The following is a 20,474-nucleotide window of genomic DNA, read 5'->3' on the forward strand; positions in this document are numbered from 1 at the left end:
CTTTCACTAACTTTAAACCCGTTACTAACCAGTTCTAGCTCATTTGCAAGGAAATTTGACAACATTGCGTAAGTAATGGAGTAATCAAGAGGGCCCTCAAAGAAATTTGACGAATATTTTTCTGACCGATGAGTCCAAAAATGAAATAAGTTCTGGAGTCGGAAATTCTGAAAGTAGCAGAATGAATAATTGAGACAAGATGGAGCAGGAAACAGACTGGAGTGTTTTGAGACAGTCAGGCACACACGCGGTAAAGATTGGGTTACCATTTAACCCCCATTGGCAGAAGCTGTGGGGACCTTTCAGAGAAGCAGACTGTTGAGCACTTTCTCTGTAAATGCCCGGTTTTGGTAGCTAGACGATTAAGGCCACTGAATGCTTCTTTCTTCGACAGCCTGGGACAGTGCGCAAACCAAATCCCCTCAATCTTCTCCATTATATCAACAGCTCTGGCTGATTGTAGATATCTGCCTGTTGGAGGTCTCATAACCCTATAAAAACGGCGCTTTAATGCTACTTGTGGAGTGTCAGATTGGCACTTCAACCTTTTCACCTACCTACCTACCAGGCTGCACTAAAGGCTCTGGAGAACGCAAAGCAAACCTCAAAGATTGTTCAATAGTTGCACTTAAACGGGGCAGTGCTATGTTTATGGGAATGAAATTGCCAATGAATTGGCCAACTGTGGATGGATCAGCTGTTACCCCACAGGGACCAGATCCAATAATCGAAATTATTTCTGCAGGAATCGTGAATTGGATAAGCTATTACGTATGCAATATACATAAAGCGGGACGGTCTAATCTAGAACGCTGCGGAACTGTAAATTTTTTTGTGAAAAGCCCAAACAGGAAACTGTCGAGCTTTCTTCTAAAACTTGGAAAAAAGACGTTCGCCGAACATCAAGGTATTATTACAGGACACAACCCAATCAATGAGGAACCGATTTACCTGCCTTGCCAAGAGGAGACGGATAGCACTGAACATTTTCTCTGTGAGTGTGCTGTCTTCGCCTGAGCAAGGCTACGAATTTCGGGTTCTAATGTCATGACAATGAGTAATATTCGTTCTCCCAAACTGAAGGATCTTTTCAGATTTGCCAAAGAATCTGGAAAGTTCTCACAGGACTAGCTATCTCTATCTCTGTCTCTCTGTCTCTCTGTCTCTCTGTCTCTGTCTCTGTCTCTGTTTCCGTCTCTGTCTCTGTCTCTGTCTGCATGCACTGATGTTTAGCTTTTCAGAGGAAACTACTCCGCAAACCTGTTCAATGAGCTTAGACTCGTCAGTAAATATATTGACTCTGTTTTCATCATCTTCCGTAGCACTGCCCCAGTCCTCTTTAGAAGGGAATATTGTGATAAAGAGTTTATTGAAATTAAGCTCTACACTATTGCAAAAATCTCAGTGGCTGAAATAGTGGAAATCTTTTTTAATATAGTCGAATGATACCAACTCTCGTAAAGAACTGATAAATTTTACACGGCGGTATCCTAGGAAGTATCAATCGCATTCCTCTATAGATCTCTTCGATAGTTCGGAATTAGTAGTAAATTTGGCAAGTGGTAATTGGTACGCTCTGCATCCCTTTTTCAGTTTCAGACCAGTTTTAAATTCAATGAATTATATCTATAAGAAGAAGTAGAGGAAAAACAAAGAAGATCGTACTGGGATAATAAATGATAGGAAATTTTATTCTAAGCTGATTTAAGGATTGCAGGAAATTGAATAAGAGTAATGCATGGAAATATTATCCAATGGAATTTTAAGGTTATGTATGAAGAAGATGAAGCGCTTGAGTAAACATATTTTACCAGAGGAGGAAGTAAACTCAAAAAAGAAGGACAAATACCAAAATTTATTGAGAAAGTTGGGCTCAGATAAATACTCTGAATCCATAAAGCGGTCATAATGTAGGGATTTCCAATAACAGGTGTTATTGGTGAATGGATTGCGCTATCGAGAGATGATAACGGATTTTTTATGGCCGGAATTGGATGGTATTGATCTGGACAACGTTTATTTTTTAACAAGACGACGCTACGTGCCACACAAGTAACGAAACCATTGATCTTTTACGGGAAAAGTTTCCGGACCGTGTCATCTCTCGAAGAGGTGATCACAATTGGCCACCTAGATCTTGTGATTTAACACATTGTGACTTTTTTCTTTGGGGCCACGTGAAAGAGAAGGTCTACGCCAACAGCCCAGGATCGATTCAAGACCGACCTCAAAGAAGGACTTCGTGAAGCTATCGAGGACATAGGGTAGCCACTTTGCAATTCGGTTATGGAAAATTTCATGACAACGATATTGTCCTGTAAGTGTGGTCGTGGTGGTCATTTGGCTGATGTTATTTTCCACTATTAAAGGCATACCTTCCTCTTTATAATGAAATACACATCCGATCATTTATATTAAAAAATAGCATTTTTTTTGTTTTTTTTTTTTTGGAAATCAAAATAACACCTCTGTTTGGAAAACCCTATAGATCTTCAAGGTCATAGTGCTAAATTTCCTCCTAATAATAACCAGCATCTATGGCAAATAAGGCTTTGTGATAAGATAGAACACTGACGCACCATTCAGGTTTCAGAAAAAGAATTTTTTGCATTACATATTTAAGTTATTTGACCTCAGTTTACTAATCTGTGGAATAATATTTATAGATTTAATAGCTTAAATCCTTCTGGCGATCTTCTGAGGTTAAGAAAATCTCGAACTTCGTGGGTGTTCTCACAGGGCACCATCCGCGAGGTGTGCATACGGTGAGACTTGGAAATATTTCGAGTCCCCTTTTCTTCAGCTGTATAGAGGATGAGTGCGAATCGTCTCAGCACCACCTTTTCCTTAGCTGCCCTGCCTTCGCGGGGCTAATATTTAAGTATCTCGGCTCTTACTTCTTTGTTACGCCTGCTGATATACAGTTTCGGGCAAAACTCTCCGTACAACCCCGTTTTTTCTTAATTTCTCCCAATCTAAAGCATTTAAAAGAAATGTAATGATGCTGTTTTGTTTTAAGTCTAATTATTTAACAAATGTAAAACAAAAAAATTATTTTCAGTATTCACTCTAAAAATTATTCACGAAAAACCAAAAACAGGCACTTCCAAAAGTGTACATACGAACTTAGAAAATAACAATTATCTAGGAAAACTGATTAAATTTGTGGAAATTAATATTTTGTTGGGCTACCACCAGCATCGATGGCTGCTTGCAAACGTTTGGGCATTGAAGCTGCTAAGTTTTCAAGCTCCTTCACCGAGATATTCTGCCACCGAGATATTTATCCGCAACTGTAGCTGGCCTTGACATTTAAAATCTAATGAACTTCATTAGCATCATAAGGCGGTCAACGCAACCATAGTGCCTCGAAATTACCGAAAATGTGCTACTTCGAAAATGTGCAATTTCTTTAACTAGTTCAGGTCTTCAGTATCCCTGCAGGGATCCGATATATAAGCACACAATTGCTTGCGTAGGTGCATTCGCGCACGTTGCACTAACACAGAGATCAAAAATGTTTGAAAACACAAACAAATAAATTGAGGGAGACTCAATTTTCTGCAAGAATTGATATCGTACGTAAAATGAGCTCACAGCTGGGAGGAAAGACGCATGAAATTGCATTGCATTTTCGCCGCCAGACTATGACACCGAAGCATGAGTGACATAGCACGTGCTTAATCGCGTCAATGCCAACATAAAAAAGAAGAAAAAAAAAACACCAACAACAATAAAGTATTGCTCACAGCGCACTTTGTTGTGATGTGGTTTGATGACGAAAACAATACAGTAAATCTTACTTCTGCCGCATTTTTGCGAAAATTTATGAAATATAACTTTAACCCAGTGGCGACTTTTATTTCTTTTGCGGATATTGCCATTTCCGCGGTGTCTTCGTTGTGGGAGATACTTATACATAGAAATCGACTGAACCTGAGATATTGAAGTTAAACAAAAAAAAAAAAAACAAAATAACTAATTCTAAAAGGAGAGATGAGACAAATTTTCGGTAGCTTCTGGATTGGTGCTTCTCAACATGCGAATATTTGCTGGTGCGGCAAGAAGGGAATGGATTTTGGTGTCAGAGAACGGAACGCGGAAGCACTACTTTAATCGAAAGATAAAAAAACAGTACTACGCTAAACCTAGTCCATTTGTCTCAGCTATGTGTACAATAGGCCGGGTAGATTTGTGGGGAGGCAAAAAAATCGCCCATTGCTCTGTGAAAATCATATTCTAGGGATCAAAATAAGAAACTTTGCCGAAGGAACCATACCTCTAAAACGAATTCTGATGTCCCCCAATTTGGGTCGAACTTTTTAGTTTCTTTTCTCATGTAAAGGCCAAAAATGGTGATATTTTGAAATGATTGTATGTGTGTCATTGGCGTGGGTGGATCGGCCGTCCGCAGTTAGTGGGGGTCGGTCATACATTTGGACTCGATTGGAGCACTCTAAATGGGTCAAAGTGGAATTTTTCGTTCGACCCAAATAGGGGTCAGAATTCGTTTTAGAGGTATGGTTCCTTCGGCAACGTTTCTTATTTTGATCCCTAGAATACGATTTTTACCGGGCAATGAGCGATTTTTAAATCGACCCGCCCTAGTGTACATTAACGACGAAGCCATATATCGACGGTTCGAACACTAAGCTCTGCATTTGGTGGAATGAATGGAGTTTTATCTGGAAATCAGGTAAACCATTACCAGGCATACCAAGAGTGACTCGTTCTTGAAAAAAGTGAAAACTAAATTAAAATAAAAAGAGGCAAGAGCTGCGATTTTCACTACGGACGAAAATATCGGACAAAGAATTTGTCATAAATTTTGTGCTTTGAACGAGATTTCGTGTGCCGAATCATTGAAAATGTTGCGGAAAGCCTATGGCGAGTGTGCTTTAACAAAAGCACGGGTCTATGAGTGGCATAAGACTTTTGCAGAGCGCCGGGAAATCGTGAAAGAGTAGCCCCGATCTGGTCGCTCATCAACGTCTTCAACGGATGAAAACGTCGACAAAGTCAAGGAAATGGTGCTGGAAAACCATCATTTAAGTTTATGGGAGGTAGCTCGTGATCTTAGCGTGCCTCAGGAATCAGGTCGCAACATTTTACACCATCAATTGGGCATGAGACGCGTGGCTGCTCGACTCGTTCCAAGACAGTTGAATTTCTTGCAAAAAATTCATCGGAATAAGGTGGCTGAAGGCATGCTTGAGAAAATGAAGCGCATCATAAAAGGTGATAAGAAGTGGGTATATGAGTTTGACATGCAAACCAGTCAACAGATGGCTCATGTGGCTAAATGAGGCTATCCACATGACCCGAAACCCAAAAAATCACGTCATAGTTGGTCAAAAGTGAAAGTCATGCTACTTATTTTCTTTGATTGTCGTGGTGTTGTGTACCTCAAATTCCTTCCAAATGGTTCTACGGTAAACGGCCCAGTTTGTGGAAAGAAAGCCCATGGATCTTGCACCATCTTAACGCACCGTCTCACAAGGCTCATATTGTGAAGACTCTTTTGACCAAAAACTCGACAAATATCAACGAACAACCACCGTATTCACTGGACTTAGCCCCCTATGACTTTTTGGTTTTCCCAAAACTTAAATTGGCACGCCGCGAACGCCGCTTTGAGTCGATAGAGGGCATTAAGGAGAATTCACTGAAGGAGCTGAACAAGATCCCTTCAAACGAGTTTAAAAGGTGATTCGATGACTGGACTAATCGTTAGCATATGTGTTGTGCTTGGAATGGAACCTATTTTGAAGGCGACAAAATAAATTTTGATGATTAAACAATTATTTTGCGTTTTATTGAACAATTTCCGGTAATTTTTTGACAGAAAGTGCTACTGGTCGCATTGAACCGTACAGCAGAAATTAGAGGGTCAACTCACGCATTCTTTTGAAGAAGGAGCAACCGCACGGCCTATTTAAGAAATGCCGATTTTCTGTACCTGGTTTTGGGAAACTTGAAATTATGCTAAATATTTGGTTAAGATGACCCAAATTTATGTACGAAAATTTGCAGATGGGCCCGGTAGACAAATAGTGAAAATGATAGTTAGTGTATTTCAAGGAACTTATTTCATTAAAATTTCATGACTCGTTATTGCAAATCCAAAAGTCTTATAAATCGAATAAAATGTTTAAAATTTAGATGGAAATTTGATGAATTTTTATAAGTTTCGTATGCGAAGCCCTTATCAGGGAGGTATAATCGAAGGAGGTTAAGGCAACTCATAGCCCTCGCTACGGATAAACTGAGAATACTCACGGGCATTTTCACACGCCACTATAGATTTCGAGGTCAACTGCCTTGAATTGGGATATGGTTCACTATCTCCTGACATTTGTACGACCAGTCTCCGGCATCTCCAGTACGCCTTCTTCTCGAGTGTGACGCTATATCGCTACGGAAGTTGATACATCTCGGCCAATTGCAGCCAAAAGAAACGCAAGTTCGCCCCATCCAACTCTATTTTGGGTTTATAAGTATTAGGGGAACTGAATTTGGATAAGGTACTGTGATGAGTGGAGGGCGCAAAAGACCATGAAGTTGAAGTGCAAATCTCATTTTCCTTCATTCATTCATCCAAGTTTGGTATGAAGTTCGAAAGCTGGATTCATATTGCTTTATTTAAAGTATGAACAATAATTTTTTAAAGAGGTAAAAAAAATATTAACCAAAGTTACCATTGACTCAGATGTTCATCAAAATCCCAAAAAGTTCGATATTCTTGTTGAGCTCAGTTCTGAGATCTCAATGCCGTGGGACATGATTTTACCGGTGATCAGTTTTACGAAACGTTTCAAGACTAAAGCCATCAAGATAAAACGGAATATGATAGCAAGGTATACTGGCGGATCTCTCACTGAGAAAGATGTAGAGGCAGGGGTCTACGAACCGAGGAAAAGACACTTGGAAGCATTAGATAAAGTAGAACAAGATAGCATTGCACTGGGATGGTTTTCTCACCAAGGAAGGTGCAGGGGTGCATGCGGACCGAGGAAAATATGGAACAAGATAATATGGGACATAGACAGATCTCTCACCGAGCAAGGTGCCGTGGCAAGAGAAGATACCCGGAAAGGCGCTAGGCAAGAATAAAAATACTTTTCAAAAATTGAAGTACTTACTTTCAATCGAAAGTTGCTCTAACTCTAACGCTGCAAGCAAGGCTCTCAATTCTTGTTACAACAAAACTGACTCTAGAATGTCTCTATAAGCCGAATATCTTAAGCCCATCTTAAGCCCACCGCGGTTCCATCGCATATAGGAGTTACTGAGAAAAAATACACTGCTGATCATAACTGAGAGCTACCCGAGCCTTTCCTTGCTATGGAATAACACACGATTTAGGAGAAGCTTAAGAGTGAAGAGTTAGCGCCAAGGAAGATTTGCTGACACTAAACTATGAGGCTACGCCAGACGGAATATTTACTGGGGAGTACAACCAAAAAAGGTTTAAAAAACCCATGAACCTCCCCAAGGAAGAATGTTCACGTTCATTCTCACAGGCCACTGCAGACTGCATAGTCATCTGCACATAATCGGGATATGGTCTACTGACTACTCCCGTTCCTGAAACCAATCCCAGAAGACTCTAATGCACCTTCTTGTGGAATGCAGCGCTATAGTGTGGAGGAGGTTGCGACATCTCGGCCATTTGCAGCCAGAAGAAAGGCACATACGCTCAATCCCACCCACCTCTACCCCGAGTTTAATAAGGGAACTGGGTCTAGATGTGGTATTGTGATTAGTAAAGGGTACAAAATACCCAGAGGTCGAAGTGCAAACCTCTTAAAAAAATCATAAAAATGCATAATACTCGTATTTTTCCGAGCCCAACTTTCTCAATAAATTTTAGTATTTGCCCTATTTGATTGAGTTCATCCACCAATCAACTTTATACTGCACAAATTTTAGACCGCAATCTTTTAGTGAAAAAGCTGACGAGTGGTAAAAATCAATTTTCTTATAAATTTCACGTGATACAGATCTGTGGATACCAATCAGTGCCGTAAGTTTGCACCTAACCCAGGGAATTTACTAGAACGTTGATACATTTTTCGACTACATTAGCGTTGCCAGACTTATTAATGATATCAACTGACTGCATCACAGCACCAGTTTGAGCCTGTTTCGTAATTTCCTTGCGTTGTTTGGCGAGTTCGCTTTATACGGACAATTATTAAAAAGAATAGTGCCCAGCCCAAGCGATTCGAGAGATAGAGCCAGCTAACATCAACAAGTTATTGGATATAAATTTAAAGGGATACTCTACTGATATTCCTCGCGAACAGACATATTAATGAAATTGTAATATAGTTCATAAATAAAACCAATGTCTGCTCTTTCTCATGAAGCCATATTGTACGAAAAAACAAAAAATATTTAAAAAGAGCAAAACGAAATGGGGAATAACCAGCGAAAATTTACCAATCATTTATGTGATTTACTTTTGTAATAAAGTGTTATAATTTCACAAAAACAATTTCAACTGCGCAATGAATAAGCACCTAATGACTTTGCGTTTGGAAACGAGCAATAAAATTTTGAGACGCCTACGAAGAGATGCTTCAACTCTAGGTAATACAAAAAAAAAAGGTAACTGATCACAACTACTTATAAAACCAACAATCACACCTACATACTCGTACACACACACATGCACGCGGATATTGAATCTCATTACATTTGCTGACAGCAAAATTAATTGATTAATCATAGGTTAATTTGTTGCTGAGAGCAAAGTATTCACACGCTTTGAACAGGTAATCAATCAGCAGGCCAACAAAGTGTTACACTGATGAATGACACCAAAGGGGAAATACCTGAAATCAGCCAAATAAAAATTGTAACTGCAGAAAGTTGCAAAGCGGATTCCACAGCTGGTCAACGACGAGTGATGGCTTTTCTCCCATAAACTGAGGGAGTTTCACAATTTCATAATGGTTTAATAGTAAGTAGTGGGACGCCGAACATACTCGTACTTACATATACATGTAGCCAAATACTAGAGTGGGTCAAATGGTATGTAAAACCTAAGGATAACTTCTAGTAAAATCGTTGAAGGGTCGGTAGTTCAAAAATTGTTGAAATTTCACTCTGGCAGTCTCTAAGTGACACTAAAGCGGACCGTAGTTCAAAGTCAGATTTATTTATTTATTCAATCTTTCATCAATTAAAGTACAATTCAAATAAATTACTAATACTAAAGCTTAAATATGATATATGGTAAACAATACTGTGAGATACATTAGTCACAATTCAAAAAGTGTATCTTCAGATTAAGTTTTGATTTGAAAGTCTCTCGTGAGTTAGAGAATAAATCTAAATTTTTTGCATAATTGGTTAGACTGTCTTATACAACGTGCAAGCGGATCATTTCGACTAAAATTGGTCTTGTGATAAGGTAAAGCTGAGTCTTAGGTTATGAGTGGGGCAATTAAAAAGTATTAGCTCCAGCAAGAAGTGACATTTGATGTGGCTCGTAACTATGTCCTTTATAAACATTACCGATGAAATTTTTCTGGCATTTCTAAAGTTGGCAATGCTAACAAAAGACATCTACTTTTATATGCAGGCAAACTGCAAGGCCAACGAAGTGAATGAATAGCAAATCAAGTGAAACGTTTTTGAACCTTCTCAATTATTAAAGATGAATCCATATAGAATGGATCCTAAATAATACTGCAATACTCGAGGTTTGATCTCACAAGAGAAAAATACAAATTCCTCAGCGTAAAAATATCCGGTAACTCCTTTGAATTCCTTATTACAAAGCCAAGCATAGATCTAGACTTGGCAATCATGAAGTCTATATGTTTAGAAATCGGCATTTTCGATGTAAATATGACCCCCAAGTCTTTTTTTTCATAAATTTTTTTGAAGGCGGTAGTGCCCAACTTGTAATCGAAATCAATCGTAACTTTGCGTCTACTGAATGGCATGTGCTGGCATTTACCAGCATTAAGAGGTAAGGAGTTATCATCACACCAAGCTTCCAATCTTGTTAAGTCTCTTTGACATCAGACAACGTGATGTCTCGAAAACGACTGGAATGTCATTAACAAACATTAAGAACAATAGTGCCCCAAGATGGCCACCTTGAAGTATGCCTGAGGCAACTTTGAGGGCATCAGATTTTATGTTATTTATACGAACGAATTGAGTTCTATCTGTTAGATAAGATGCAAGCCACTTGAGTAAGCTAGCATGAAGACCAATTGAACCCAGCTTTTTAAGTAGGATACTATGGCTGACGCGATCGAACGCTTTCGAAAAATCGGTGAATATGTCATCGCAATGTCGGCCTGTTTCCAATTGGTTTAAGACATAATTTGCAAATAACCCTAAATTCGTAACAGTAGATCTATCCTTAACAAAGCCGTGCTGATAAGGCGATATGAGATCTGAAATGTGAAAGAAAATCAAATCATTCACTAGCTTTTCAAAGAATTTAGGTATGCAAGAGATTTTGCAGATAGGGCGATAATTTTGGACTTCCGACTTGTTTCCAGACTTATATATCGGCATGCTAAACGATTTTTTCCAATTATGCAAAAACTCACCATAAGCTAGTGATTTATTCAGAGATAATTGTTAATGGTTTAGCTAACGATGTAGCACAGTTTTTTTAATAACATAGGAGGGAAGCCATCTTCTCCAGGAGTTGGGTCATTTGCCAAGGCTGAATGGCTCCTGAGCACATCAGTAGATGAGAGCTGGAAACCTTTATTTGTTCGTGAGCTGTTAAAAGAGGTTTCTTCTATTCCGTTATCGGATTGGCAAACATAAGCAGATCAAAAAAAATCTGCAAAAGGTTACTAATTTTTTGAATGTCCGACAACGCTTCCCCCAAATAATGCATTTTATCCGGAATTCCAGTGGTTTTTTTTTACAGTTAATGAACTGCCAAAAAGATTTACAATTTTCTTTGATACCACTCTCTACTTTAGAAATGTAGTTCTGATATAAAAATTTGTTCAGAACATCGAATTCTTTTTGCAACCGATTGTACGCTTCATAAAGTTTTGCGTTATTTTTAGATTTGCGGTATAGTTTGATTTGCTTTGGTTTTTTTTTTTTTTGCTAAGATTAATGAGCCTAGAATTGTACCAGGCCGGTTTGGACTGATTTTTTGCAGACACTATAGGAACGGCGGCCGCCGTAGCCGACTGGATTGGTGCGTGATTACCATTCAGAATTCACAGAGAAAAAGTTGGTTCGAATCTCGGTGAAACAACAAAATTAAGAAAAACATTTTTCTAATAGCGGTCGCCCCTCGGCAGAGAATGGCAAACCTCCGAGAGTATTTCTGCCATGAAAAAGCTCCTCATAAAATATCTGCCGTTCGGAGTCGGCTTGAAACTCCATTTGTGGAACAACATCAAGACGCACACCACAAAAAGGAGGAGGAGCTCGGCCAAACACTCAAAAAGAGTGTATGCACCAATTATATATATATATTATATAACCAAATAGCGTCTTGAACGAAAGTTCCAACACACGGGCAACGCACATAAACTTAGACACTGCTTTACTTGTTTGCTATAGTTTTATAGACGGGCACACCCTAATAAGCAGTTACACATATATATATACGATACTTATGTACATCCGTTCAAATGTCGACACAATTTATCATCTTAAAAATAATTCTTACCTGTAGTAGTTAAGTATTTGTGTAAACACACCCGGATGGCGATCGAAGAAATATTCATTCAATACCGGATCATAGTTGGCCAGCGCTTCGGTTAGGCGGGACAGGCGTGTGGCGGGTATCTTTTTCAAAGTCGCCTTATAAGTTTCATATCTGTAAGCAATCACAAGCAGAAATGGAAAGCAATGCATGAAAAGAAGTGTCAACACAAAAGTAATAAATACGAAGCAACATAACAAAATTCAGATATGCAGAGAGTCCCTTTGAATAATTAATAATTACAAAAAGTAAGTAAGCAAAAGTATGCAGGCCTGTAAATTCTATAAACAAACATACAAGCAAGTATATGTTTATGTTTTTGTATATGAGCAAAATGCATGACTGTGGGTATGGAAAGCCACATGAGCAGTTCTCTGTGCCCGCAGTACCCGTCTTTGCCTTTGAAAAAGCCTTGACACATAATTTCATTAAAAGCAAAGTGTTTGAGTATCGCTCCACTTTGGCTAACAGCAAGTCGACACATTGAGCAGCTGTGGCCTTGTGGCATGTGGCATGTGGCACTAATGTACGAATATTTAGAGCGTGAACACTGATGGGCTATAAGGTATATATGTATGTAAGTGCAAAACATATGCATATAAAAGTATTTGTTTATAGGACTAACGGCTTACATATTTACATATGTAAGAAAGCATGCATACAGTAGTCGAAGAAAAAGTTCGTAAATCAAAAAGCTGTCTGGTTTTTTTTAAAGCGAGTGTTTTGATTATTTTGTTTCTTTTCAGTTATTACCTACACATGTGAGTGAAATAGTTTGAAAAACAGATATTTTGGAAGAAATATTCTACATCTCGATCAAGGGAACGTTTCACTCGTCTGCCGTCCTGATCTAAAATGTGGGTATGAGTTCTCGAAGTCTAACCGGGAAAATAAACTAAAAATGTTGCTAGGCCAAGTACAGATTATGCTTTTTAAGTAAATGAAAAGAATTTTTTTTTTAGTTCAATTCTGATTCCTTCTTTTTATTTATAGTATGTAAAAAATGTTAGATTTTTAGTTTGTTTGTATGCGCAGCAGTAGATATGTAGGAATTTCTCAAGAACGAAAAATTCGCGTGAAATCGTAGTCAAAACCCATATTTTTTGCCAATTTTTTTTTTTTTTTAATTCAACAAGTTTAAAAAAATTTCCTCTGACTTTCGAACTTTTAGTCAGATTTTTTTTAATTCAACAAATTTCTATTCAATTTTCGAACTTTTTATATTAGTATTTTTTTCCTTTTTAATTCAACAAATTTTCATCTAATTTTCAAACTTTTTAGTCAGATTTTTTTTTTTATGCAACGAACTTAAGAAAATTCAAAAAAATTTCATCTAAATTTCAGATTTTTCAGTCACAAGTTTTTTTTTTGGTAAATTTAACAAATTTTATTTTCAAAATTTTCACACAATTTTCTAATTTTTTAGTTCGACTTTTTTTAATAAGAAATTTAAAAAATTCAACAAATTTTCATCTAAGTTTTGAACTTTTTAGTCAGACTTTTTTTTGTAAATGCAACAAATTTTACAAAATTCAAAAAAAAATTCATCTAAATTTCGAACTTTTTAGTCAGACTTTTTTTGTAAATTCAACAAATTTTAAAATATTAAAAAAAATTTTAATATAATTTTCGAATTTTTTGTTAAATTTTTTTTAAACACAAATTTAAAAAACTTCAACAAATTTTCATCTAAGTTTTGAACTTTTTAATCAGATTTTGTTTTAAATGCAACAAATTTTAAAAAATTTACATTTAAATTTCGAACTTTTTAGTCACACTTTTTTTTGTAAATGCAACAAATTTCAAAATATTACGCAAATTTGCATCTAATTTTCGAACATTTTACGCATATTTCTTTAGTTATATTTCTTTTTTATCAAAAAAATTTTAAAAATTTAAATACATTTTCATTTTCGAACTTTTTGCAAGATTTTTTTTTTGAAAATTCAACAAGTTTTCAAAAATTCAAAAAACAATTTCAACCAAATTTCGAACATTTTAGTTAGCTTTTTTTCGTAAATTCAACAAATTTTAAAAAATTAAAAAAAAAATTTAATCCAATTTTCAAACTTTTTAGTCAGATTTTCTTACAAACAACAACAAATTCAACAAATTTTTATATATATATTTTGAACTTTTTAGTCAAATTTTTTTTTAAGTTAAAAATTTTTTTAAAAACTGAAAAACAAATTTCATGTAATTTTCGAACTTATAGTCTGACATTTTTTTATTTAGATTTTTTTCATCAAACAAATTTTAAAAATTCAACAAATTTTCATTAAAATTTCTAAATTTGTAGTTAGCTTTTTTTTCTAATTCAAAAAATTTTAATTAAGTTACATTTTTTTTATCAAAAAAATTTCAAAAATTGTAGTACATTTTTATTTAGATTTCGAACTTTTTGCAAGATTTTTTTTGTTGAAAATTTAAAAAAATTCAAAAAACATTTTCATCCAAATTTCGAACATTTTAGTCAGCTTTTTTTTGTAAATTCAACAAATTTTAAAAAATTAAAAAAAAAAAGTTTTAATAATAGGACTATGAATAAGTTCGTGCGGTTTTTTTTCGAAATTTGAAACTTTATTGACGTAAAATGGTTACAAATTTAATATTCAAAATATTGTCCATCGCTTACTATTACTTTTTCCCATCTTTCTGGCAATTCACGGATTCCCTTTGTGAAAAATTCGGTCGGTTTTGCCGCAATCCACGAATCGATCCATTTTTTGACTTCATCGTAATTACGGAAGTGCTGGTCAGCCAGGCCATGTTGCATCGATCGGAAGAGATAGTAATCGGATGGCGCAAGGTCTGGACTATACGGCGGGTGGGGTAGGACATCCCATTTGAGCGTTTCTAAGTATGTTTTGACCACTTGTGCAACATGTGGCCGAGCATTGTCATGTTGCAAAATAACTTTGTCGTGTCTATCGGCGTATTGCGGCCGTTTTTCTCGCAGTGCTCGGCTCAAACGCATCAATTGTCGTCGGTAGACATCCCCCGTAATCGTTTCATTCGGTTTCAGTAGCTCATAATACACAACACCCAGCTGGTCCCACCAGATACACAGCATAACCTTCAGGCCATGAATATTCTGCGCCGACGTCGATGTTGAAGCATGGCCAGGGTATCCATACGTTGCCCGACGTTTTGGATTGTCGTAATGGACCCACTTTTCATCGCCAGTCACAATTCGATGCAAAAAACCCTTTCTTTTGTGCCGTTGAAGCAGTTGTTCGCATGCCATAAAACGGCGTTCAACGTCTCTTGGCTTCAATTCATACGGCACCCAATGGCCTACCTTTCGGATCATTCCCATGGCTTTTAAACGTTTGGAAATGGTTGATTGATTAACTCCCAAAGTTTTTGCAACCTCTTCTTGCGTTTGAGCCGGATCTTGATCGAGCAATTCCTCCAATTCGGTATCCATGAACTTTGGCGGCGCACCCTCGCGTTCTTCGTCTTCCAAGCCAAAATCACCACTTTTAAAGCGTGCAAACCACTTCTGGCACGTTCGCTCAGATAGAGCATGCTCACCATAAACTTCCACCAAGATACGATGACTTTTGGCTGCTTTTTTCTTCATATTAAAATAATGAAGAAGAATTCCCCGCAAAAACACATTATTTGGCACGAAATTCGACATTTTCAAGTGTGGTAAAAATATTGTTGTTTACGCTTCAAATAAAAAACTTATACTGACGTTTGTGCCTTACGACAGTAGCTCTCCAATGAATGTTTGGAAATGTGGATCGATGGAATAATAATCAAGTTACGCCATCTGTTGTAAAACCGCACGAACTTATTCATAGTCCTTATTCATAGTCCTATAATATTCGAACGTTTTAGTCAGATTTTCTTAGTTAGATTTTTTTCATCAAAAAAAATTTTAAAAAATTCAACAAATATTCATTAAAAATTCAAAATTTGTAGTTAGATTTTCTTCTTTTAATTCAAAAAATTTTAATTAAATTCCGATCTTTAATTCAGATTTTTTTTTTGGTAATTCAACAACAATTTAATAAATTTTCATTAAAATTTCGAAGTTTTTAGTCAGATTTTATATAAATTCAACATATTTTCATTTAAATTTTGAAGTTTTTAGTAACATTTTTTTTTGTAAATTTAACAAATTTTAAAAATTTAATAAAGTTTTCATCTAATTTTCGAATTTTTAGTCAGATTTTTTTATTAAAAACAGTTTTAAAAAATTCAACACAGTTTCATAAATTTCCAAAATTTTTAGTAATTTTTTTTAATTCACCAAATTTTCATCTAAATTTCGAACTTTTTGACAGATTTTTTTTTGTTTGTAAATTCAAGAAAATTTTAAAAAAATATTGTAAAAAAATTTTCACCACATTTTCCAACTTTTGAGTCAAATTTTTTTAGTTAGATATTTTTAATGAAAAAATTTAAAAAAATGTTTAAAATTCAACAAAGTCTCATTTAAATTTCAAAATTTTTAATCCCATTTTTATTTTTAATTTAACAAATTCTTATTTAAATTTTAAAATTTTTAGGCAGATTTTTTTTAATTCAACAAATTTTCATCTAAATTTCGAACTTTTTGTTAGATTTTCTACGCAGAATTTTTCTAAAAATTCTCGGTACCCAGTTGTATAGCCCATAAATTTTTAGTTCAACAAAGTGCAAGTTGTAAGTGCCTCGGAGTTCGCGTTGATTTTTTATAATTTTTTTGGTTCAACAGTGTTTTCATTTTCTTCCACACATCGATCGCTCGAAATTTATATGAAAAAAATGCAAAAAAAATTGTCAGAAAACAGCGCATGTTTTGAGCTACTTCGAGCTTATACTTTATTGCAGCAAAATTCAATAAACTATAAAACTGCGCACTCAGGGGTTTTCCAAAAATTCCTTTTAAAACGTTCGAAAGCAGGTTTTATAAATTTTGTTTAATGTTTTTTTTTTTCAATATAAGGTCCCTGAGCGATTAAATTCTACGGCTTCTAAAAACTCTTCCAGCGTCAGATTTAAAAAGTCACACACAAACGATTCACCCTGTCTCAAACCTCGTTTGGTGCAGCTGCTGGTTTTGTTCAACGCTATTTTGCACAGCCTTAACAGTTTTACGGGGATGCCAAATTCCGGCAAGGCGGGAATTAGGCAATTACTTTTTGGTGCTCTCGATGGAGGCTTCAAAATCGGAGACACACACCGTAGTGAGTTCTCTTCGGATGCCGTTTTACAGAGACTGCAACGAAATTTTGTATTGGCTCTTTATTCAGGATTCATTTACCGGTCGATGGTGCAAAAGTACTGAGGCTTCAGACTAATCAACTCAGTTTCTATGAAACCGAATATCACGAGAACCACAGATAACAGAACATCCATGACACGCCTAGTAGGATCATACACCCAAAATATCTAACAGAATACGCCACTAGCTGCTGAGTTATGTAGGTTTGGGTAGGCAGCGCAGGCCGATCTGCAAAAAAAGATCTCACTCAGACCTCTAGGGTTTGTTATGCTGCCAGCGCTAAGTATTTGGACTAATCCCGCTTTGGACTAGTCCCAACTGAGTTATGACTCCGATCGGGAAACTTTTGCGGCAGACCTTATGCCATATGTTTGCATGCATGTCAGTTACTGTGTCCATTAGCACACGGTCTGTTGCCCGAATTCCTGCATGCGCGCACATTTGGCAAAGCCTGAATGAAACAGACACGACGGAGCTTTTTCGGGTGAAATTGCATTAAATGCAAATGTAAAGAAACCTTGTCATGTGGTTAAGCTGAAACGCAAATCGTATTAAAAACAATAAAATCCAGTCAACCGATGCGCAGTATCTGCAACCAGCAGACGAACATAAAACCACACATACACGCACGCACACATTCAAGCGAGCATGGAATTTAATTTTGAACTTCGCTTGTCACAACCAAAATGCACAAACTGATATGATCTGCGGTTAGACTACATGAATATTAGATTTTTCAATGGTTTTCAGTGCATTTGTGTGTGTGTAAAGCCAATTGCATATGCACGCCGTGGGACTACTTGGCGTATACGTGACAATAAATGACAATAAATAATATCAGCCTTACAAACGGACACTCGAAATTATTAATTTCAAATAATTGCATTCAAACATATGTACATACATACAAGCACTCATACTAGCATAAATAATAAATAAGCAGTGCACCTGGTATTTGAGTGCTGTAATGCCTAATTTACCGAATTAATTAATCAACAACTCACAGTCGACTGTGCAAATAAAAAAATTCTATAAATTCTATTAACACATTCGCCTATATTTAAAATAAATAGTTAATATTTTTAATTTAAAGCCGCTAGCGTGCGCTATTTACAGCGGTGTTAAAAATGGATATTTGCAAAACACTAAGCGAAAACAAAAGCAAAATAAAAATAAAAAAACCAAAATAAAAACAAACAAATAAAAATAAAAAACAAAAGCAAATCACCTCCAAAGCATAGCACTCACTCTAGTTCATGTATCGACATGCATACACACATGCGCTCATAGCGAACCCGGTATTCTTCGAGAGTAATGCAGTGCATGTAATCGCGCTTCGAGCGCCGAGACATAGCGGAGCATTCGTGTGCATTGAGTTGTATGCACACTTTGTGCTGAGCCACGCCAGCAACAATAGCCAGCTGAACTGAGCGGCACATTAAAGCGGCATTCCATTACTCGGCAGCTGTCTGCTGAGCTGTAAAGATGTGATGGTGGCACGTGCTTCAGGCTACACCTCACATCTGGCACCTGCACCACGATTTTCTCTAAGCTCGTTCTCACACCTTTCACTGCTGACACTTAAGTAACGATTCGGCTACCCAGCAAACAATTTGTACAATTTTTTTTCATTATTTATTTAGTTATTTATAGCCTTAATAATTATTTCACAAAAATTTCACGAGAGCACTCTCCGGTTACTGGAAATGTCGGCGCAAGGTTTGAGCAGTAGATTTGTATTTGTAGGTGGCGCAAAATTAATCATTCAATTGCGATTTTGATAAATTTTTCACTTAATAAAAATGAGCTTTACGCGCTCCATTGCTTGTCTATTTGTATACTGCAGCTGTCTGGTTCACATGTGTCAAATAAAGAGTGCTCAATTTAGAGGTACCGTGCTTTAAAGGAGAGAAGAAATAAAACAACGCAAATTTAAATTGATTGGGAAATCCTTATTATTTTTGTGTAGCACCATTCATGACATTTATTTTTTAAAGATAATTCCATTAAAATGTTAGCCGCAACTGCACCGTACTTCGGTCATCCGTAAACACCAATTTTGAATGACTCGCTGGAGGATTTTGGTTAGAATCTCGTGAGTAACTTTCGTAATGTTGGCTTCCAATTCTTCAATCAAAGCTGGTTTATCCAGAAATCATTAAGACTTTAAACACCCTCACAAATGAAAGTCCAAAGGTGTGATATTACATGTCGACGTAGTAAATCTATTATTTCACGGGCAGTATGGCAACTAGCACCGTCTTTTTGAAACCAAATATTGCGTAGATCACGGGCTTGAATTTTCGACATAAAAAAGTCATTTATCATGGTCCAATAGCGTCCGGGGCCAATGAGTTGCGAAGTATAGTAACATTTTAAAATAAACCTGATCTGGGTGCCAGGCCATAGAAGTGTAGAAGCAGATGAGCTTCCAAGGAAAGCTAATGTATTAATGTCGATTCTCTTTCGTACAAAATCGATTGGGAGGCATGCAAGTAGACTGGGGGTACCACATAATGACTTTTGTCGATGTTGTTCTGTGCGAGCTATATAGAAAAAGGCTTTCTCCACGCTTAAATTCACCTTTCTTGTTAGCGTTGGAGAGGTCTCCTGGACGATGCTACGATTACTAAGATGTCGGTCATTTCAATTATTTCTGTGGTTTTATCGACATTTTGTTTAATATTAAAAATGTCTGAACGGAATCGACGAAACTAAAATTGTACGTAGTTTGATGTTACAGTATCAGCACCATAAACACCACAGGGGGAACGATATGAAGTGTTACCAACTTAATTTTTTGACCGTTTGAGGCAAAAGGTGGTCATATCGAGCTAAAGTGAATATATGTTAAAATTGTAATCATTTTTGAACAATTTTGTCCTTGAAATCAATAAAAACTAATTTCACACAAAAAAGTGATGGTGTTTTGAATAGGTAGCGTTCACCTTGTATTCATATTTTTAGCGGCCCGGCTTGCATTTTCGTCTTTCTCAAAGAAAAACTGTAAAATCGATTGAATTTTCTTTTTGTTGACTTCCATGGTTAACACCCTGTAACTCACAACTGCATGGTTCAAACAAAAAACAGGAAAATAATTTTTTTAGCATGAAATGTCTCAATGAGTATGAATTTTGAACTGCTCGATCAATATTTTACGAAATATCGAGATTCTCACTTGTGAACTTGACAGCTGCAGTATGCAAAGAGACAAGCAAAATAACATTTCTGCAGTATAATGACAATCAGAAAGCAAGTCTCTGTTAAAACTATGATTTCATAGACAGACGAAGAAGAAAGAAACAACAAATGTAGCATTCTGATAATACAGTAAAAAATCTGCCGTATTTTATAAGTTAATAACAGCTTCGGTACAGCAGTTTCGTAGGTGCGGCGGTTTCGCCTCTTCTTTTTGAAAATTCTTAAATGGACGTACTTTTATGTTCTCTTGCCAAAGAGAAGTGTCGAAGATCTTATTATAATTTTTTTCAGACACATCGCAAAAGTCACTCTTATCGATCGCTTCGATCGTTGTGGACATAT

The 20,474-nt window shown here is 36.4% G+C and overlaps 1 protein-coding gene across 1 annotated transcript in view; it reads right to left on the minus strand.

Moving 5' to 3' along the window:
- The window catches only part of LOC128863936 (potassium voltage-gated channel protein Shaw), a 117,845-nt gene that overhangs the window by 19,570 nt on the left and 77,801 nt on the right, over nt 1-20,474 (minus strand). The window contains exon 3 of the mRNA XM_054103364.1: nt 11,675-11,824. Within this exon, the coding sequence (XP_053959339.1) occupies nt 11,675-11,824 (150 nt within the window). The remainder of the gene's footprint in view (nt 1-11,674; nt 11,825-20,474) is intronic.

Source organism: Anastrepha ludens, chromosome 5 (assembly GCF_028408465.1).
Source record: "Anastrepha ludens isolate Willacy chromosome 5, idAnaLude1.1, whole genome shotgun sequence".
Taxonomy (NCBI): Eukaryota; Metazoa; Arthropoda; class Insecta; order Diptera; family Tephritidae; genus Anastrepha; species Anastrepha ludens.